Source organism: Paroedura picta, chromosome 11, assembly GCF_049243985.1.
Source record: "Paroedura picta isolate Pp20150507F chromosome 11, Ppicta_v3.0, whole genome shotgun sequence".
Classification (NCBI taxonomy): domain Eukaryota; kingdom Metazoa; phylum Chordata; class Lepidosauria; order Squamata; family Gekkonidae; genus Paroedura; species Paroedura picta.
Window position 1 is genome coordinate 17027158 of NC_135379.1, and position 23348 is coordinate 17050505.

General features: G+C 40.4%; 1 protein-coding gene across 1 annotated transcript in view; it reads right to left on the reverse strand.

Annotated features, from left to right (window-relative positions):
• MALRD1 (MAM and LDL receptor class A domain containing 1) overlaps window positions 1-23348 on the reverse strand; it is a 245776-nt gene that overhangs the window by 177942 nt on the left and 44486 nt on the right. The window contains exons 16-19 of the mRNA XM_077304219.1: window positions 19702-20123; window positions 13938-14025; window positions 12226-12402; window positions 7016-7190 (exon numbers count right to left, since the gene is read on the reverse strand). Of these exons, the coding sequence (XP_077160334.1) occupies window positions 7016-7190; window positions 12226-12402; window positions 13938-14025; window positions 19702-20123 (862 nt within the window). The remainder of the gene's footprint in view (window positions 1-7015; window positions 7191-12225; window positions 12403-13937; window positions 14026-19701; window positions 20124-23348) is intronic.

Genomic DNA, 23348 nt, shown 5'->3' on the forward strand with positions numbered 1-23348 from the left:
TCTAGCCCTACTAAAATGGTGGAAGAAAAATATATCTGCCAACCCTTTTACCAATCAGTGCTTTAATTCTGCTATAGAAGCTAGGGGTCTGCTTTCAGCTTTCATAGATGGTATTATTTCACATTATACTGTGTGCCAGATGACTTACTAGCAGAACTAGGATACAACAAAGATCTAAGAGAGTGGGTTTTCCTTCAGGATGCCAAAATAGATAGATCTTCAATTGTGCAGGCTAGATGTGCTCCATGGGTGGGAGTTGATTACTTTTTATATTTTTTGAAAATAAAAATGTATTGTGATATGACTATAGATGATCATGTCAAGCCCCCTCCTTCCCAAAATGGTCAATGATGGGCCTAGAAGAGGTGGGAAAGGGAGGGGTGTACATAGCTTTGCTTCCCAAACATATTATAGCCAATCACACCACTTTCGTGGGTTTCTCAGTGGTAAAAAAAAGTTGAGAAAGGCTGATCTAATGAATTATAGATGATTCACACTTATCCAAAGTGAGACTTCAACAAAGTTGGAACATTTCATTTTATCAAGTACAAACCCAGCAGGTCTACAAAGCATACTCGTATGCTTGGGGAGCTGTGTGAAAGATTTGACAGTACATCATCAACAACAAATTTAAGGAATAAAATAGTGTCTATTCAGTCTCTCACCCAAATAGCTGCTAGTGTAAAAATATTATTAGCACAGTTTCTACCTTTGGAGAAATAGAGAACATGACGTGTTGTCCAAAATGAAGGTGAGAGAATGGAAATTGCAAAAACAGGATAGAAAGAGACTCACTCAACTACTACTTTGTTTCTATACCCTATTTGGGGAAAACATACATTAAATCTCTCCATCTGACAATGTTTTAGAAGTGTCATGCTTTTCCCTACAGAATGGTGATTTCCATGTAGGAGAAATAAGTTTAATGTAATACTTGGAAGGAATCACAATGCAGGACCACAATGCAGGAACTCAAAACGAACTGCCCAACGACCCCAATTTTATGCCTAAGTGATCCCCCCACCCAAAATCTCCAGGAAATTCACCAACCATCCCACAGTGGCCATCAGCAGTTCCCTGGGTATGCAAGGAAGGGCCACAAGAGACAAACTTTACTGTTAATAACTGTGCAGACAGATTTCCAGAATTGTCCTAGATTGTTTACTTTTTTAGTTTAATTGCCGAGAATCAAATTAAATTTTAACACATATCTTATAAAGTAAAGATCCAGGCTCCAGATTGGTTTACTTTCAATTTCTTTTCTAATTAACTGATAAGTTTTTGTTAGAAAAAAGTAAAGAATACTCTAGATATCAGTTAAGGAAAGCCAACAGCACCCTAATGGTTCAGCAGTGCTCTTGGAGATGAATTCTTTAAAAAAGTGTTTTTAGGGGCCAGTTACTGTTGATATATTTGTAATAGTAAAGGAATAATACGTATCAGGGAAATATGTTTGAATCTTCCATCAATTTGACTAAAACACACTTTGTATTGGGGTAAAAGAGAGACAAACCATGCAAAACACTAGGAAGCCTTTGTAGTGCCCTTTTATCACAGTATCACAAAGAGCTGCCCCCCATGTGCATAGCCGAATCTGCATAGCTAGAGCATGTGCAGGTAATATGCAGGTTTTGCAAACCTAGAAGAATGCATAGATTTGCAGTAAAATCTGTCTTTAAAAAAATTAATGAGGGGAATCAAAAACTGAAAATAACAATGTCTGTTAGGGTTGCTAGCCCCATGGTGGTAGAAGGACAATTTCCAGGATTACAGCTAATCTCCAGGTGAAAGAGATCAGTCCACCTGGAGAAAAGATGTTTTTGAATATGAAGTCTATGGCATTATACACAATTCAAATCCCTCCCCTCCCCAACCCCTGCCCTCTTCAAGGTCAAATCCCCCCTCCTAACTTGGAGCTGGCAACCTTAAGGTTAAGGAGTCCACATTGGTAAAGCGGGACACCATTGACCGGGGGGGGGGGTCTTGATTTAAAATTTGGTCTATATGGAGCAACAAAATACATAGAATGCAAAAATAGTATTGTATATATATATATATATATATATATATATATGCTACATAAGTACAATTTGCCAGGTGCCCCCAGATGTCCCTCCAAAAATAGGGCAATCTGGTCACTTTACCTAAGGTCTATGCATGCACAAAAATTGCTAACTGTGGTAAAGAGGTAGTAGCAATATTGGGGAGGCAATAAGCATGGATGAGGATGGGGATTTGTAGCAGGTGCTATGGGGTGAGAGAAAATACACCCTCTTTCAGCAGTTTCCTCACTTGTATAATTCAAACTGTATGTTGTATTCCTTCTCATATTGCATATATTCTCCTTGGTAAACTCTTCGCCTCATTCATAAACTTCTGTCGAGCATAGTGCAGTGGATGTTGCTTTATTCAGACTTCCCTGTTCACTTGAATGGGGCTAATCCTTAGTCATAAACTGAGAGAAGAGGATTTGCCCAAAGCTATATCCATTGAGCATCATGGCCAATCAAGCTTTTAATGCAGGTTTCCACTCTACTGAAATTGTTTTAAGAGCTGTGGTCAAATAAATGATTTAATTAAAATGGCATGAAGAAAATGCACCAGGGAGTAAAGAAAACGGATTCACTTTCAATTAGCATTCTTTTTTTCCTTTTTTTTTTGTGGACAACACAGAAATACAGTCAATTTTTTGTGGGCAATGATGCTACACCGGTAAGAAGAATTCTGAAAAGGCAATGAAAATTAATGTATGCCTTTCACTGCATTTGGAATACAGCTTGAGGTGATTATATTCAATACAGCTTGAGATATACACACAATTATTATGATGCAGATGCATATATATAAAGTGGGGAGAAAAAAAGATGCTACCTCTCTAGGTAAATAGAAGTTCTGAGAAATGATCCGTGGAGTGTAAAAACATAACACAAAAATAATTATCTCTACAAAGCTTCAAATGCTACATGGTAAGGCTGCTCTCGAGCCCCTATTAATGCTGTTTCCTACAGACTCATTTGAACATGGTGCTGTTAATTCCACACTCCCACACGAAAATAACCTTTTGGGGGGAGGGAATCCTGTACATATATATTGTCAGCACACCCCAGCAAAAATCATTCAACTCATTTCAGTGAAAAATATTTATCCATTTATTCACCCACTCACCCATACCTTAAAATTTAAATTGCAAACACAAACATACTCCCTGTGGTACTGATATTGCTTTTAGATTTTAAAGTGTCTTGAATTCATGGTTGGCAAATGGTGACTTAATCTTCCCTAACAGAGAGAAAGACCTATCCAATGGCGATACAATAAAATAAAGTGTCCTTTTTACAGTTTTCCTTATCTGTTTATTCAGTAGGACTTCTTGTCAAAACGGCATTCAGGTAATTTCCTTTTTCAGTGAAGTTCTTTGCCTCAGTGACAAGTCCTCTGAGTCTTCAATATTTTTATCAATTTTATAAGTATCAATACAGAATAGTATCCCCATACCTATGTGAACCTGTGGCCAGTATTATATTATTACTATAAAGGTAAAGGTATCCCCTGTGCAAGCACCGAGTCATGTCTGACCCTTGGGGTGACGCCCTCTAGCGTTTTCATGACAGACTCAATACGGGGTGGTTTGCCAGTGCCTTCCCCAGTCATTACCGTTTACCCCCCCCCAGCAAGCTGGGTACTCATTTTCCCGACCTCGGAAGGATGGAAGGCTGAGTCAACCTTGAGCCGGCTGCTGGGATTGAACTCCCAGCCTCATGGGCAAAGCTTTCAGACGGCTGCCTTACCACTCTGCGCCACAAGAGGCTCTAATTATTACTATACATAAGGTTTATATTCTTGATTCATGGACTACCTCATTTTGTACCAACCAAAGCTTCCAAATAGCCTTCAAGAGCAGTCCATATCATTGATGGTGTATTATAATAGTCAAATGTCGAAACTATTGTACCGCTGATAGTCTTGGCTAGGGATGAGCGTGAATTGGCTCACAAATTAAAGTTTGTGATGGATTTTGTGTGGTTGTGCTTTGCAAAGTCAAGTTCGTGGCAGGTCAACTGGCATGAATTTTCCAAGAACTTTCAAGCTGTTCATGTAATTTCATGCGGGTTTATGAGTGGATACATTTCCAGACTCCACTTAATCAAAATGTTTACAAAACTTCAAAGCAACAACTTGAAGGAATTGTAGAGGAGCATGTAGGAGAGGTCCCCTATGACTTTAATGTTTCTAGCTTACACAGGAACTGGACCTGAACCTGTAAAAATCGCCATTTTGACTGGTGCAGAACATTCAGGAATGTATAAAACAAACCCTATACAAGCCAGAGATACCAAATTTGCTCCAGATGACTCTTCTCTATCTGTACACCAAGTTTGGTGTCTCTAGTTTGCATAGCATTTCTTCTGTACTCTACATGGTCATTTTGACAGGCACAAGCTCAGCAGGTTAAGGAATGTATAGAATTATAGAATGTATAGAGACACCAAACTTGCTAGAGACTTCCAGGTGACTCTCCTCTACTTGCTTTTAAGTTAGGTGAGGATGGGATTACATTCCTCCCCCCCCCCCCATAAGGTTCTACAACAGGCGATTTATGAGGTGGCTAAAAGTTTGTGATGCTCTATGGTTCACAAACATGAACCACAAACCAAACCACATTTTCCCAGTTTGTGCCCATCCTAGTCTTGGCCTGGTGCTGGGTCTCTAAATAGAAGGAAATACTTTGTCTTATATGCAGTTGATAAAATGTCTAAAAAGAAATTTCATGAACATTCTTTTTACCAACAAAGAATACATGGACAAGGGCCAAACAAAACATACTATAGTTAAATAAAGGAGTGTAAACGGTATGAAAATATGATCCTGGTTGCATTTCTTTTGTTCAAAGTCTCTCTTGCTTTTATCCATTCTCACTCGCATCTTTCTTTGATAATTCAAAACCGCTCTGATTTCTCCCCACCTGATTAAAAACAGCATGGCAAACAATTGACATAGCAAAGGGCTCAGAAGATAAGAATTCCATATTTTGATCATAACACAACAATTACTGGATACTAGCTAGAATTACTCGGCTGGAGATTGTGTGTGTGTGTGTGTGTGTGTTTAAAGTTTGGCTGCTTCTGACAAAGAGCTGAAATTAATTCACAATTCTTCTGTGGCTCATCCAAAGCACAGCACATCTCATTAACATTCCATCATAAATCCTCTGAGCATGAAGGAAAAAGGAAACAATGGGGTAGAATCTCACTCTCAAGTAATAAAGTTGGGAGCAGACATTCCAGCACAGCTTCTAATCAAGGCTAGCATGATTTATTTACAGTTCTGCGATTCTTCTGTGGTTTGGCACACTATGAAATTGTGGTTTAACATTGGCAAATGCTCTAATAGTTTCAATTTATTCCCCTTGGTCTAAAATAACATGACACCTAGGCAGTAGCTTTTTTTTTTTTTACCATCATGCCCAATGATATCCAGACATGTTATCAATTCTTCGTTTCACCACTAACATCCTGCCAATACTTTAGAAGCCTCCCACAAAAAGATATTCCCTTGACAAACAGCAACACAGGAGATACCTCAGAAGTCACATTATGAAGACTCTGGGAATCCTTTCCTCTGGTAGCTATAAGCCTGAATCACTTCATGTAAATGGGCCACCCACACCACTTCATCCTGGACAATCCCACGAGCCATGACTAGATGTATAGAGAATGTCACGTATTTACAGTTAACCATGCATAGTGATAATTTGTATTGCATATAATCATATTTGTAATTAGAACCCTTGGTGTATATTATTGCTCAGTATATCAAATGCAAATAGACAGATTTTTGCTAGATGACTTGCAAAATAAATGAACTGGGAATTAATATGAAATCTGTAAGCATAAGAGTGCATTGGGGAACTCCTTTGTGTTGGAAAGATTGGGCTGTGAGAATCAGCAATGATCATAAACCACACTTCATCTCATTCCTGAAATTGGTCATCTCTTCAATCCAGATATTTCTTCAGAGTACTTCCGTTTCTTATTGTTTCCCAGATATACCCCTTGAAGAAACCTCTATGCAACTTGTCCAAACAGTCTTTCTTTTCCACTGAACACCCCACAGTTAGAAAGAAGGTACCCATTGCTTAGAGTGGCTGCTGCAGACTTTCTGGGCCTTAAGTGCTCCCCCCCCCTTAATATTATCTTGTACAAATGTGCAATCATGCATCATTGCCCTTCCCTGTCTTTTTGCACATGAAGTCCCCCTGCTTCTTTTCTACCCAAATTAAGCTTTGTAAGTGGGAATCCTCAAGAACTTGTGGGGTAAATTTTATTTCCTTCTTCCCTCCTTTCATCTTTCCCTTTCTTGACAGTCTCCATAACCGCCCCTTCTTTCTTCAATCAATCAATCAATCAATCAATCAATCAATCAATCAATCAATCAATCAATCAATCAATCAATCAATCATTTTATTACATTCAGACCAAGTTATATGAAGTCTCCTTCGCCTTCTTTCTTGCCTCCTTCTCTCCTCCCCATCTGTCCACAGACCTACCTTTATTTCGGCCCCATTTTCTGCCCTTTGGTACCTTGGCACACTCTACCCAGGAAAACTATGGTCTTTGCATGGGTTCACCCAGGTTGGTGATCTGTGCATGAATTGGCTGTGCAGGGGACCAGTTTTTCCCAAGGATTGTGGACCGGGGAAAATTTGGTACTTCTTATCATTTCTGTTTTTACTGCCCCCCAATTTTTTTATAGATTGCAGTGTTTTTCTGCAAACCTAAAAAAGAAATCCCCATCTACTACCAATTTATTCTATTTATGCCTTCTGATTCCTGTTATAATCTGACTAAACATTTAAAGCATATGGAATAGACACTATCATGTTATGTGTTTACAATGGCTTAGCAATTCCAGTTAAAGAACCAATGTATGTCCACATTCCCTGTTCAAAAATGTCACAGGTGATGGAATATACACAGAGCAAAGAAAAACACAGATGCTTGACAATTTCACTCACTTTGAATGATCAATGGATGGTCGGTGATTCCCTTCTCCTGGGTGAATGGTTGCTCCTTTACCAAGGCCCCACTGGAACACATTAGCAGTATTGGCTGCAGATATTGTTGGCATGGTGACTGCAGGCTGATACCATTCACACAAGCTTTGATTGTCAAAGTCACAAGCCTCTGAAACTATTTAAATAAAAGAACAGACTATTGATACCATGTTAACCAATGTAGAAATAAGACAACAACTGTTGGTCAAGAGCTCTTCGGTCAACATATCCTTCGAAGCAAAGAAGCCTCAAGAACTTGCAGGGGTCACCTCGGGCCATTTCGCACAGCTTCAAAATAGCACAATGGTTGCTATTTGGAAACGCTACTAATTTGCCATAACCCACGATGTCGTAGACAATCTGCAACAATCCTGAAACCGACCCGCAAAAAGCGCTTCGTTGTAGCGCTTTCAGGGGAATCCAGAAAAGTGGATTCACCCTCCGGATAGCGATACACTCCTGCAACCAATCTGCAACAGTAGCGCTAAAGACCTGTGCGTTACCATTGTTGCTGGTTCTTCAAAGTCCCTCCCCCTGGCTCTCTCCTCCAAACTTCCGGCGAAGCGATCGCCATTTTTTTTTCTCCGAGCGAGCGGGGATAAACGCACCAGTGAGCCTCTTTCTGTTTAGAGGCTTCCCTGGCTTCAGTCCTTCACCTTTAGTCACTAAGCACAAACCACATAAAAGCCCGTTTGCTGAAATAAAGTCCCTTTATTTTTTACACATAAATTCAGCTGAAAATCGGGCCCGTGAGAGGGGGGGGGGATTTTTTTTTTATCACTCGAGGCAGCGTGCAAACGATCATACAATCTAACGACAGCTCACATTAGGCAGCAGGATGGGTCTCTCCGTAGCAACGAATCTACCTAGATTCGTTGCTATGGGTCAGTTTTTTTTAAAAAAAAACCTTTCTTAAAGGGAAAGGGGCTGTTTGGGAGCATGCTAACGGCTGCCCATTGGCTGCTTGACGGCCAGGGGCGGGACGAGCTTGGCAATAGCGCTTCCTTTCTAGCGATTTCTGCCGAGACCGGAAGCCTGTGGGAAACGCTAAAAAACGCAACTGATTCCACTACAAAGGCAGGTATGCATAACGACGAATTCCACTATTTTAAATGGCGATTTTTCATTCCGCAAACAATTTGCAACAAAGATCCCCGTGCGAAAAGGCCCCTCATGTTCCCATGTGCCCCCCTTCCCCATGCTATTTGCCCTTTCTCTCATTCTGGAAGTTTCCATATCCTATGTTTTCCCTTCTTCCTTCTCTCTTTCCAACTCAGCTACCCAATTTTCTTATGTCTGTTTCCACACTATTTAGCTTTTTAAAATTATTTGCCTCATGTCATATCCTCCTTTCTCCCCACTGGGAAGACAAAGCAGCTTACATCTTTCTCCCTTCCTCTACTCCTCACAAGAATCCCGTGAGTTAGATCAGGCTGTGAGAGAATGTGACTGGCCCAGTTTCACCCAGCGAGATTACTAAGCAAAATCGGGATTTCCTAGTCTGCCATGATAACCACTACACCACGTGGCCTCTGGTTTCCCTCATGCTCTCTCACTGGAACTTCTTTTCTCCCTGAGAAAAGTCCAGCCAAGGTGCTAAACATGTGCAATAGCTAGTCATTCAGGTGATGTGTGATAGCAATTGCCTGGCTCAGCCATGTTGTACAATTTGTGAGGAGGGTGCAGTTGAACCCAGGCCACACAGGCATTGAATGATAGCCACAGCATCACCTGTATGAGTTGCACAAATTGCACAGTAGCAAGATGCCTAGTGGTCATTGCTCAGCATAGCCTCAATAATTCCTGAAACAACAGGAAGCCAAGATAGCTTTAGATAGGGTCCTACTTCTTCCCTTGACTTTTACTCAAGGAAACCAAAATGTGAAGGCAGGCCATATTGTTGTGGTTACCTAACAATCACCAGAAAGGCATGGGCTAGTAACTAGTGGAGGTCAAAGGAACATGGGGTCACTGTCAACAACAGAATGATATCCTAGAAGTGATATCATGCCTCTCTAGGAATTGCCAGCAACTCCATAGTAAAACATAAAGAGGTTTCTTAAAGATCAATGTCACTTTCATGTTTCCACCAAAAGTGAGTGCCAACAGCTATTATTTTTAAATCATAATTTTGCCAATGTCTATTTTAAAAAAAAAACATAATTTTATCCCATTGGCTGCAAGTAAACATCTTCTAGTGGGTACCTGGTACACCTATCTTCTGTTGTTCCATTTTGGAGTCATTATTTTACAGTATGGCACAGTTATTTTTGATTTGCTTGCTGGGTCTCCTTGCCTTTACAAATAGAACCATTGTTAGCAATAACTGTGGTTAATAAACCTTCTTGACTCAACAGCTTCATATCCAAATTTGAAGGACCTCAACTAATGACACTAATCATAGTATAATGTGAGTTTTATGTGAGGCCTGAGCAAGTATTCCATGACTCTGTAAACCCTGATAGACAGTAGGTTTAATCTGTAGTTGCTCAAATAATTCCCTGGCCCTTCCATAAAACCATAAAAAAGGAAGATAATCCTTCCCACCAACCCATAAAACACTGGCATTGTTATTTATGCCCTAGGAATGTGTCTTATGTGACTTTTGCTTAACCGCCTTCATCTACCTAATGGTTTGTACTTTGATTCCCCCTCCCCACTCCCATTGTTTTCACATGATGGCTGAATGCAGAAATACTAGCTCAGTGGTAGTCAACCTGTGGTCCTCCAGATGTCCATGGACTACAATTCCCATGAGCCCCTGCCAGCATTTGCCCCTGCCAGCATTTGCTGGCAGGGGCTCATGGGAATTGTAGTCCATGGACATCTGGAGGACCACAGGTTGACTACCCCTGTTAAGGCTTAGTCCTGGTGTTGACTGGTCATGCCTTCTCTTGCTACATATAGAAAGAAAATAAATCAGCATTTGATAAGGCAAACCAGGAGTGACTGTTTGTGAGCCGAGTCCTACAGTGCAGTCAGTGGGCTAGGAACGTCAATGGTCTTTGAAAGGTATAGCCGTGTTTAGGATTGCACTGCTGGTTGCCCAGACTAACTACAGCTCATATTTTTCCTGAAAGCAATCAACTTCAAAAGTGCATCAGCATGTAAATTTAAACAGACATGTTGCCAATGCACAGAAAACAGCGATAAATGAATATACTGTTTGGGGCAGTTAACTATAACCAACACATCTGCCTAATTTCCCACACGATAATATCTGTAATGCTTCCCGACACCAATTCCACGTCGTGAGCTTTTCTTCAGCTGCCTTTTAAAGTGTGGCTGACGCCTGATCACTTTCTCTTACGTAGAAATCCTTGCCATCGCAGTCTGCTTGGGGGATTATTTCACACCATTAATGTTCATTCAGGATATGCTTTCAAGCAACTTCAATAAACTGTGCCATTTATCTGGCCAATGTTGCTTAAATTTAATTAGAATTAGCTTGGGTGACAGCCAAAACATTTGGTTATGAAGGATCTGGAAACAAGCAAGACAATTTAGGACCACATCTATACCCAACTACAAATTATGTGCAGTTACAATGGTGATTTTCCCTGCATTATTTTCACGCAGAGGGAAACCATTTGATGAGAAAGACTGGCAGAGAGGAAGCATTGCCACTGTGAAACTTGTTGTTATCCCTAAGCTGTTTTCACATCCCCACTGGGGAAGGTTTAAACATATCCTTCCTCCCCCCCCCCCCCCGCCCTGAGCTCCACCATTTTGCTGTTACATTCACAAAGCTAGCTAAAGGAATGATATACTAGGAAGTTGTATTCTACAAGCCATGATGAAAGGAATAGCAACAACAACAGCAGGGCAGGATCGTGCCATAAACCAGGGGTAGTCAACCTGAGGTCCTCCAAATGTTCATGGACTACAATTCCCATGAGCCCCTGCCAGCAAACGCTGGCAGGGGCTCATGGGAATTGTAGTCCATGGACATCTGGAGGACCACAGGTTGACTACCCCTGCCTTAAACTAAGCACTTTGAGAAATCAAATTCTGATAATGGTGGTTCTATACTGTTTGTTCCTAGTAATAATTTTTTTTAAAAAATCTGATTTTGTAGCCTTCCTCTCAGATCACATGATATATGGTTATGTCCACAGTTCTAGACAGGGGCGCAGAGAGCAGGACTGATCAGGAGTATCTTAGCTTGGGGGTAGATAGTATAGTAAGAGGCACCGCAGTTATCACTCAGAAATTCTGTATGTGAACCTTTTCAAGTAGCTATATTCACTAAACTATTTTCTTTATGCTGTCGTAATTGCAAAATGTCTTTTCACCACCAAAAAAGTCATTATTTTGCTGCTGAGAGCCCCCATGAGTTCCTGGACAAAGATTCCACCTGGTCTCCCCATATGACCCTAATCTAAATCAAATATCATGACAAGACAAATCATTTGGCTGGCTGTTACACTGCATCAATTATAGTCTGTTCCACTTAATATTTCTGGTAAGGCCTTGGAAGAGGAGTGTGTCTCATGGCTTAAGTGCCACTCCGTGCTTAACACCCAGTCAGGGCAGCTGTCCCACCCCTGAGTGCTTCCTCCTCCAACTGGCTCGCCTGTCTATCCAGCCAATCACCTTCCATCCCCCACCCCTGACCACCCTCTCTTCCTTCCACATCCCTCTGAGGCTTGGAGGCTGCAGATCCCTGCTGCATGAGAGCTGCCCCTGCCAGTGAGTTCCATAGCAGCATCCTGCAGCCTTTCCAGGTCCTGGGGGGGAGGGAGAGGCCATCCGTAGAGTTCTTCTAACATTTAATGTAACAGAAAAACATGTACGTGTTGTTATTCTTTAATGGGACAACTCATTAAAAGTAGTACTTGAAGTAGATGTTGAAAATGTGCATATAAAATATTGAGAGGTCACCTGAACAATGGAACAATGGAAGACTTGAGAATTTGGGGCAGGGGCACAGTTTGGTGAGCACGTAATTCTCTTGTGAAACTTGTGAAAGTTTCCAAATTAATCCCTGACATCTCCAAATAAAGGATTATAAGGAACAGTTGTCTGGAAAGATCTCACTCTGCTTCAGACCTTGGAGAACTGCTGGCAGTCAAAGACACTGACTAATGGCCTGCCCCAGTAATGCCCCTTTCTGTAAGTGAAAGCCGATATAATGAAATTGAACCAACAGTAATAAATAATCTGCTCACCACAAGATGACTCATCAGATTTGTCAGAACAGTCAGGTCGGAAATCACACCTCTGGATTATCTTTATGCACTGGCCAGTGGCTCTGCAGATGAATTCCTCTTTTGTGCAGTTGTTCATGGGCAGTGTTACAGGAATGGATGTTCCCAATGGGGTTGTTGAATCAGCTGTCAAATTTCCTTACAAAAGAAATAGCTGTAATTAACTCATCAGAAAGACCGAGCGTCAAAGAATTGAGGCTTTTGAACTCTGGTGCTGGAGAAGACTCTTGCGAGTCCCTTGGACTGCAAGGCGAACAAAATGGTCAGTCCTAGAGAAGATCAGCCCTGACTGTTCCTTAAAAGGCCAGATCCTGAAGATGAAACTCAAATACTTTGGCCACCTCATGAGAAGGAAGGACTCCCTGGAGAAGAGCCTAATGCTGGGAGCGATTGAGGGCAAAAGAAGAAGGGGATGACAGATAACGAGGTGGCTGGATGGAGTCACTGAAGCAGTCAGCGCGAGCTTAAATGGACTTTGAGGAATGGTAGAGGCCAGGAAGGCCTGGAGGATCGTTGTCCATGGGGGTCACAATGGGTTAGGCACAACTGCGCAACTAACAACGACAACAACTCATGTATGTTTCTTAACTTTAAACTGAACAGCTTGACCAGTCCAACGATCAGCTGTTCCAGTTTAAATGGCCAGCAGTCATTTCAGAGTTCCCTTTTGCTTTCCCTCCCTACCAAAGGGAAGGAAGCAAGAGGGACTACTGTCTTCCAGCTGGGGGGCTCTGTGCGTTGGTATTCAAACCACCCTTTCCCCACAGACCAAGGGATTCACAGAGTAGGTTTTCTCTGCTGATCAGCTGTTTGTAAGGCCGTGGAGGGAGCAGTTCAAACCAACCTGCTTCACAACCTGACAAACAGATGAACCCACAGTTTTTTTCCCCACAGGATTAGTTTAGGATATTTGTCAATCTGTGCAGGGCTGGTGATGGTTCAAACAGGACCTTCCTGCACTACCCAAGCTGATCTCAAGGAGAAAAGATTCTCCCCAGAATGAGCTGTTTGAGAAACAGCTGATCCACAAAGAGAAAGGGATACCATCCCTTTAAATGATCTGAGCTGAAAGATTCATTTTTTTCTGAATCTTGCCAATCTGAGTACCAATACTAATATTAGAATTAGGGTATACTGGCATACACTGATTTTCTTCATGTCAAATCTACCTCAACCTAGGGATAAAATAATTTTTCTTGTGCATCCCTACTAGGGTTGCGCGCTCCGGTCGCTTCGGCAAGCACCGCAGCCCGAGGTGGCCAGCAGCGGAGACAGAGGGGAGGGGCAGCACCAGTGGCAATGCACCAACCAGCACCACCTCTCTCCTCCCCTCTGTGTCATGGCACTGGCCGCCTCAGGCTACGGTGCTTGCCAAAGTGGCTGGAGCATGCTAGAGCATGCAACCCTCATCCCTACTGTAAATTTATATTTCCATGGTCCACAACAGCACATTACCTCTTCTCTTAGCAATAAAAAATAAAATTATTATTTCTATAGAGCTGTGGTTGGTAGACAGGATGGTAGCTACAATAAGACCACATTGCACCTCTACAACATATGCACCTGAAAATTCTATAAATTCCAATTTGTTTCCTTGAATAAGGAGCTGCACCTCAATTGCATTGGATCTACTTCTCAAATATCATATTAACTGCATATACATTTCTACTTACCATAGTAAAGAGTACAGTCCATAAAAGACAAATCATCAATTCCAATGTCTCCAGTGAAACCATCCCCAACGGTACCTTCCACCAAAATCTAAAGAAAGAATGAATATATTGCCATCTGTGACTACTGAGAGAACTTCTACTCATTATTTAATATCCATTTAACCCCAAACAGTGTGGGTTGGACCTTTTCTTAAATAGGAGTTTGGAGTCAATCTGGAGAACAGATTGTGTTTCCGGAAGAGACTAATCATGATTAATTCTCTTGGGTGCTCATATTAATCATCAAGAACTCTTGAACATTAGTACAGTTGGCTACACCACCATGTGTAGCTCAATAATCAGTGAAATACAGAATCATGGTGAGATTCTGTAGTTTGTGCTCATCTTGTTTGTACATTCAGTAGTAATCATTACTTTGTGTATCATGGTTAATTATTTCATAAGAACATATGAAAGATATGAACATCTTATTGGATCAGACCAGTGATCCATCTAATCCAGCATCCTGTCTCATACAGTGGCCAACCAGTTCCTCTGGAGGTCCAACAAAAAGGAACAGATATGTGATGTTGTCTCCTAGTACTGTTATTCAGAGGTTACCTGCCTCTGAATGTGGAGTCTCCCATTCATTTCCACAAAATGAAATGGTGTTGGGTTATACAATAGTACCATCCTCCTATGGACCATATCAGACCATATTTTGCATGAAATACAGATATAGCATCGACAGACGGGTTGCATACAGATCCCATGTACCTTGTAGCAATGAATGAGGGTTCATGTAAGTATACACATAACCTTTCCTCAACCACAGTTAGCATACATATGAAACTCTATAGCTGATAACTTACTGTTAATATCACAATTTCCCATACTGTTAGGTGTGGGAAATATTCCAGAAAATTCATCTCTATTTTTTCAAAACGAATATGTGATAAAAACATTTTAATGGTTAAATTATGGCTAAATTATGATTCAAAACCACATGACCCCATCACACATTTGCATAAGAAGATCATTTTCTTCTATCATTGGCATTTAGAGGAGAGAAGAAATGAAAGGTGGTTAATATCTTGGGATCAAATATCACCTTCAGAATGCATGTTTAGACATTATTCACTACCACATTTTTTGTCCTACTGTTAATTAATTCCTGTAAAGAATTTGCACTTTCAGAACTCTAGTAATGAATGCCAAACAGGTAGGTTCTTTGCACAGGATAAAAAGGTGAGTGTATTTTTATACTCCAGGAGTTTTCCTTTGATGGGCACATAAAACCCCAATTAGCCACAGTTCAATGTAGATGAAGAGCATTTGCCCACAGGAAAAAAATAAAGTCACAAAAAGGAAGGTTCCATCAGAAGACACTATCAAAGGGGAAATAGTGAGACAGAACTGCAGGAAATACATGCAGACTTTTATTTAAGTGGCATGTGACTGAAATGACTGCATACTTGGTTTTTCTCCACCATTATTTTCCTCCACTCCCTTTGTTGTTTTGCTAATTTCAAATGTTAATTTTGGGAAATGTACGGTTGAGAAATTCCTATGTATTAGCCTAGAGAGTAGATGCCCTTCAGAGAGGCATAATTTTATAGAGTCCACAGAAAAAGTTAAGAGATACAGCAAAAAATGGAAGGGCAGGGAAGAAAGAGCTGTGGGGGAGTGTGTAGGCTAGGATTATCCTCCCCTGTGAGGTACCTAATTTATATCAAATAATCTGCAGACAGGACACTTCAATATGGCAACACCAAAAAGGGCTGATCTATCCAGTAAACAGGAATAGAAATGATTATGGATTGTGATAATTCCATCCCTAAACCTTAGTGCATACAGTTTGCTATTCCAGTTCTAGCAATCACCTACTATGCTGTATTATGTTGCGACTGTCCATTTTAATGGGTTTTAATGGGATTTTAGTTACACTTCTGTAACCCGCCACAAGCCTGTCGTGAGTGGCGGGTAGTAGTAGTAGTAGTAATAATAATAATAATAATAATAATAATAATAATAATAATAATAATAATACCCCTCCTCTTGGACAAATTGAGGTAGAGCTTCAATTACTCATATTTGTGAAATGTTTATATGCCACCTTCCAACTTTCCTTCCTTTCTCAAATCGTGAGCCCCTAAAGTCGCCATTATTTGATACAATAGCTAAATAGCGTTTTAAATAAGGTTTAGTTATCTGGTTGCTACGTTATCATTCTGATCTCTAATATTCTACAGTAGTTCCAATATTTGCATGCATTTTTTTAAAAAATTGGCCACAGTTTCAAGCCCCTCTTCCATTCACTATAAATCCCTCTAGCTTGCTTGCCTCCAATTGGTCTGTACAACCCAAACATGAGCAAATAGTGACTGTGCTGCAGAGCAAAGCAGGCTGCGAGCCAAAAGCTGCAACGGCACTCTTGATAGATGGGACAATTTTAATTCACTTGAGATTTGTGAGTGATTACTATATCCCACAAGGATCTGAAAGTGCATCAGCATCTAAAAATATATCACACTCTTGGACTTAATCTAGCACAGTAGCTGCTGGGGGGGGGGGGAGGCGGCTATCCTTGCAAATGGCAACTGTATTTCTATAATGAAAAGTGGTTGTCATTCCAGCAGCATGTATTTCTTGACACAATGGGACCAGGCATATGAAAATGAAGCCAATAAGTTCTCTCTCCTTTCAGGCATTCCTAGTATAGGCTCAGGTCGCATAATTAAGTGCAACCCAAATTAAATGTAAAAATCAGGAAAGAACTGAGACTATTTTTTTCAGTAAATGCCATCAAACGAACTATGTAAGAATCAACCTGTGAACAGTCAAAGGCAATTTTAGCCCAAATTTAGTTAGATAACCTGAAAAGCGTTCACATTGCAAGCTAACGTATCTGATGTCATAAAATAATTGTCTTTTATTTGTTACTAGCAATGGTCATTCATTATTGCTGCAAGTATAGATAGATGGAGATGTGCATCTTGTTACAGATACCAACCAATACACCCTGCCCTGAACAATGGGGCACAAAAGGTAGATAGAATTTAGAATGATCTGTAGGTAACTAATGCGGTCCAGCCAGAGGTATCATGGACAATCACCTGATATATCACCTGACTCAGTTCCTTGTCTACGGTCTATTCCTGAACTGTCATATTCAGTGACATCCTAGCTAATTTGTTTTTCCTGGGGGGTGTTATATGGATCCTCCCAATGTGACAATTTTTATATGCAAATCGAAGGATCTTGTCTTCAAATGTTCCACTTGTCACTTGGTAGAAAAAGGGTTCACATCAAACTCCAAAGAAAACCATGTGCATCCTGTCAGAGTTGCCAGAACAAAGGCACAAAAACAAACCTGCACTTAGTATAAATTTGTTTCAACTTGCCGTCCACTTTAAAACTCAGCTGCAGATGAAAATCTGCAAAACTGTCATGTTATTGTATGAAAATAACCACCAGGGAATAATTTACCATAAAGCTAATTTCACATCTCATTTATTATCAGAATGAGGATAAATAGTCCTCAATTTCTTCAGCTCTAAGTACTTTGCAGACCTAGCACAAATGAAACCAAAGTTAAAATATAGTAAAATCTGACATTTTTCTGTAAGGTGTTATACTACGTTATACTAAAGAGAATGTACCAGCTACTTTCATTTAAGGACCCATACAAACACCATTTACATTTATTATCTATCTGCTGCAATATGCTTTCTGTACTTAAAATAATAAATATTTTCCTTTGTAGGAAAAAAAATCCTGTTCTATGCAGTTACAATTGACATTGTACAGGCACCTCATATATATCATATTTTTATCCTGCCCTGGCTTGGACCTAGCAATGCACATGCAGAAATGTAAGCGTTGTTCAGCTTGTGCAAGATTTTGTGCAACACCTACTACATTCTTTCCTATTCCTATATATTACAGTGGCAAGAAATTGGTTACACGAGAAATTGAATAAGCAAGATTGCAAGTAGGGATTCAACAAGTGACTACCGCAGTATGTTGTTGTGTTTTTTTGCACTGCATAAGAGTTCTGGCACAAGCAGAAATTTTGCACTGGATCCATCCCATTACTACTACTACTACTACTACTACTACTACTACTACTACTACTACTACTACTACTACTACTACTATTATTATTATATTATTATTATGTGGTGGGTAACAACATATAAAAACCCATAAAACCCCTAATACATAAAACGTCCTACAAAACAGATACATTGACCCAACCAACCCGTAACGGCGGCATTCCCAGGGAGGAGACCAGGGATCACTGCATATATAGCCCTGAGAACTCTGCACTTGTGCAAATAATCATTTTGCAAGTAATCATTCACCCTGTTTTTAGATAGGGAAGGACACCCATGATGTGTGCAAGAAAATCACAGGGATTCTTTTGAAGATGTTTCCACGCATCTGCACAGGGACTTCATGTGGCTTCTACCACATTGAAAAGTTTCATTAATGGTTCCCTCAGCCTCATATCTGTTCCCCCCCCCCCTTACACTCCTAGGTACTTTAAGGATGGTTCTGTCAGCATTTTCTATCTTAAAAAATACAGAATCATCCACAGACTGTATTAGAGTAAATCAGGGGAAACAAGGAAGAAAATATCTTTGTTTCTCTCATAGCTTTACCTTTCTCAAAGTGTAATAAATCAGTTAGCATGTGATTAATTATATAAGGCATTTTATAGCTAAAGCAATTTGAAAAACTAATGTTGATTGGTAATAAATCATTAAACTGAGCTGGGAGGCCAAGGAATGGAGAACTTAGGGAACCCGTCTTTCCTTTAAATAATGCAGAAGCCAGGAGGTGAAAAATTAGATAAGGTACAAGAAATATGATAAAAAGCAAAGCAATTAATTGCAATCCAACATTTCAAAATTAAGAGCAGATTTTAGAATGAATTTGTATCCGTTTTTTGCAGGTGCCAAAAACTAAGTCGATTTTTCATTTTAACACAGTGGGCACTTTATTAGAGCTCCTGTATTATAATGAATTAGAAATGTCAGTCTTCCACCCATGTTCGGGTAATGATTTTTAAAGGTTTTTCATGTACCCATTACATGCTGTAGCTGAACAGAACCCTTCATTGCTCTCATTTACTCTCATAACTCTAATGCCTGCCTAACATAAGAATGTATTAATTGGTATCCAAGGGCTCTCAAGCCAATACTGTGAAACCATCAAACTGGATAGTAAGCAAATAAGTCCATGGTTATAAAAACGCTTTCCTAGAAGTAAGCCTGACAATGGCCTATTATGCACGGCCGCTAAAATAGCGGCATGGAGAATGAGGAGGAGGAAGAAGCGAAGCAAACTGCTTACGCATGGGACGGAACACAACGGCGGCAAAACCCAGAGTATCCAATTTTGCACGCGGCTACTCCGGAGCCGCTTCTGGTTGTGCCCTGGTCCCGGGAAGCTCCACTTTCTTCCGCATCTCTCTAAATTGGCTTTTTCTGCGGCATATGTTGACTCTGCGCCCAGTTGCCGCCTGCAGCGTGCATAATTGGTGATTTTAGCCGCCGCCATTCCACCCCGAATGCGGACCTTCCACTCCGTGCATAATGGGCCAATAAGCCGGAAACTTACTGCTGAGTAGACCTGCGATGAATGCTGTTACTGTTTAACCTCTTTTCTAAAAATATACAACACCTATAAAACCACGTGATAAAACTTCCATGATTATCTTTTATACAGGGGGAAGGGACTCTCTAAGCATGTCAATCAAATCCTGAAGGAACCATACCTGAAATGGCTCTGAACTCGTAATGTAAAGGATTTTCCTTATCCATCTGTTCCCTTGATTACCAAACATGTGCCACAGCAGATGTCCCCTTGTGTTGCTCGCCGTTCTCTGGAAGACCGCCAGCCTGTAAATATGCTTCCCAAACATATGATAGTGGAAGCGGAAAATGCAGCTTCTCCTGTTTTCTGCAAAGGTAGAATTAAACAGTGGGCTCAGCAGAACTGCTCTGTTTTGGAACTCTTGTGGCTCTGAAGATTCTAAGTAGAGATAGTGCCCTTTGACCGTGCCCAGCGTATGATCCTTCATCGGTCCTGTGTTCAGAGTGGGAGTCGGGCCTTGGTTTCTGGTCCAGTCGAAGTCATCATCTGTATCTTGTTTCCAGTTGCAGAGTCCAGACTCAAAGTTGCACTGCAGTGCAGCCACTGCAACCGAGGAAATTAAAAACAAATCATGACGACACCTTCGTTCAACTGTGTTTACATTTAAACTGGATTACACAAGTACAAAGGACATTGATCCTTTCCCTGGCAATTTTAGGCAGCAGAAGGCTAAGTCAGTAGGTATCATTTCAGTAACCAAAATAAAACATAGGTTCTGAGTTACTGTGTTCAAAGTACAACCAAGCACAACAGTCTTAAGGAGCTACCCGGGAGTCTAGTGACTACTTCTATAACTGGTCAATTTGGCTGAGTAGTATAGGTGATTTATATTCCTCCTCTACATTTTAAAGCTCAAGAAACAGTTACTGACTCTTGAGGAGGCAGACATTTCTCTTTAACTCTGTTCTTCCTGCCTTTCCCAAGACACAATAAATGAATATGGTGCTTGACCTGTAGATTGGGGGTGAAAAAAACACACTATTTTGAGAAAGCTTCCCTCCCCAAAGTCTTCCATTTTCTCACACTGAACATTTTGATGAGGAAATATTCAGCACAGCCTCATGGAAAGCTACCACAGTAGGAAAAAAAACTGGTAGTTTACTAGAGAACAAACATATTGTCAGAAATATGAGTATTAGATTAGTTATGGAGTCAGCTTTCCCCTCTTTTCACATAGGTCTTGGAAAACAGTGTAGAACACTGAATTAAAGTACCTTTCATTAAGAAGTTATGTTAAAATAAGGGATGGAAGTCAGGAATTGAAAACAGCCATGCTAGTATCAGTTCTCGAGGACTGTGAAAACAGACTTATTCTTAGGTTATTATTTACATTTCTCTTTTCTTTGTAATGGGAACCCAAAGCAATTTACCACATCATTATTCCCTCCTCCACCTATCTGCACTGTAACCTTGTGAGCTTATCTTGTCAGGTAGGCTATTCTGAGAGATTGTGATCAGCCCAGGATCATCCAAACCGTTTCCACACTGGAGGCTCCACATAGGGCTGCAGCCTGGAGTTTGAGCTGGGGCAGATTGACCCACTTCTTCCTGCTTCCCCATGGGGGAGCATTTGGATGAAAGCACCTTGTCCACCCCAGATTTGTGCTCCTACACAGAAACTACGGTAGCAAAGTTCCCAGTTTGGAAATGGTCCCATTGATCTTTAATAGCTTAGCAGGAATTCAAACCCAAATGTTTTTAAGTGGGTCTTGGTTTAACCCGTCATTCTTTATCGATGAAGTGAAGCCTAAGCACACATCACTGCATTTGCCCACATCCACCCCTAGCTGCTCTTGACCCTCCTTCTCTCCTTTTTTCTTTTCCCACACTGAATGTTGCCTTTCATTTTTCTTTTTGATTATGGTTTTAAGGATTGTAGATTTTATGGAATTGTATGGGGGGTTTTAATGTTATCCACCTTGAGTACCACCAAGGAGGAAGATGGACTATAAGTGTAATAAACAAATTAATTAATTAACAAATGAATGAATGAAAGCACCACCCTGAATGAGACAATATAAGCAAAAAGTAATGTCTGCAAATATACTAATCGAAAAAATGCCACCATATGTACACTGAAAGTAAGTACTACAGTGATACTTATTTTGAGCAGACATACATAGAAATGTGGCATGGGGGATCTGAATCTTTTTTCACTTTTATTTTATATGCAATTTATATACTGCCCCTCAGTGACATCTCAGCTAATATGCATCAGCAAGAGAGTTGATGTATGTTTAAGAATAATTCATAGATGAAAGAAAATTGTTTTTAACCTAATATATTATAAAGACTTATAAAAACAAGGAAAAGCAAATATACACTGGTTGTCTGACAAGTCAATATGGGTTTACTGTTTTTAAGGGGTCTTCTGACTAGGGGAATTGTGCATAGGAATGCATTTTTTAATCTAGAGAGATCTATGGCGGCTGCTAAAGGATCTGCAGTGAGAAAGTTCAGCTATGTTACTTTTTTTTTTGCCCCCTGCTAAATTCACATGTACAAAGGAAAATAGCAAGCACATTAATTTACTGAGGGTTTTTAAGGAGACTGACCTACATCAACAAGAAGGAAAGCCTTCCCTCCGGTGGTGCATCAGATGTCATCAATTTCTTTTAAAGAAAATTCACATTCTTGTACTAGCTGACTGGCCACTGTCCATCAACAGACACATTGTTGTATTTTGTATCAAAGTTTGAAAGGCCATCAAGGACAAATACCATATAAAGGTTTACGACATATAAAGAGTACCACAGTAATCCCATCTCAAAGTTACAAAAGTGTGGTTAGGTGAGGTCAGTCCAAGAAGGGGGAACAAGCTTGTGAGAAGCACTGAGGATAGAATGTGCTTCTCAGAATATGTCACCTTGAACTTCTAGGAGCAAGGTTTCGTCCCTGAGCATTTGCAGATTTTTAACTCAGACTACCTGCAAGGCATTATGTTTTCCAGTCCACAAGTAACTTTCCAGGACCCAATCTACTTGCAAACAGTTTTGATATCCTTAATTGGATGCAAGGGTGCCACAAAATTTTTAATAAAGTTCTCTTTTGCAGTTATAGGTTCAGCATAAATATATCTCATGCACTTTGAGATTCTTCAATAGAATCTTGTATTTTAACTTCATGTTTTATCTGGGATGCATTGTATAATTTCCTCTGTTTTATGTCTGGTGCAAACCGTAATAAAATGTCTATCTATCAATCGGGAAAATTTGAAAAAAAGACTCAGTACTGAAAAAAGACTCACCGGAAGAAGAGACTATATATGTCTGTTACACGTCTGTTATTCCTTAAAACATTCTCCTGGGTAAGTATCTCAAAGGCATGATCAATTTTATTTCAGGGATTTTGCTTCCCTTTGACTGCTGCTTTGCAAGAGTTTTATGCACTATTCTTTGGTCACAGGCATCGGTGTATAGGCCCCATAGGCTGGACATCTCCAGTAGATACCCACCCCGGGGCCGTGGTGGCTGTTGTGGTAGAGCATGGATGGGCAAGGAGAGGGGAGGTCTATAGCTGGGTTTCTGCCACCAGTATTGGATTGTTGTTTTATGTATCATGTGGATTTTAAAGATTTTTATTGCAAACCGCCATGAGCCAGCAGGACCCGGGAGTGGCGGTTAATAACTGGGAACATAAATAAAAAATAAATCAATATTTGTTGAAGGCAGCATCTCCTACAGGTAGTCTGTGAGCTACTGATAGCTCAGCACCTGCTGCAGAGTAGCTCATGCAACCCAGGAAAAGTTTATGAAAATATCTTCTCTT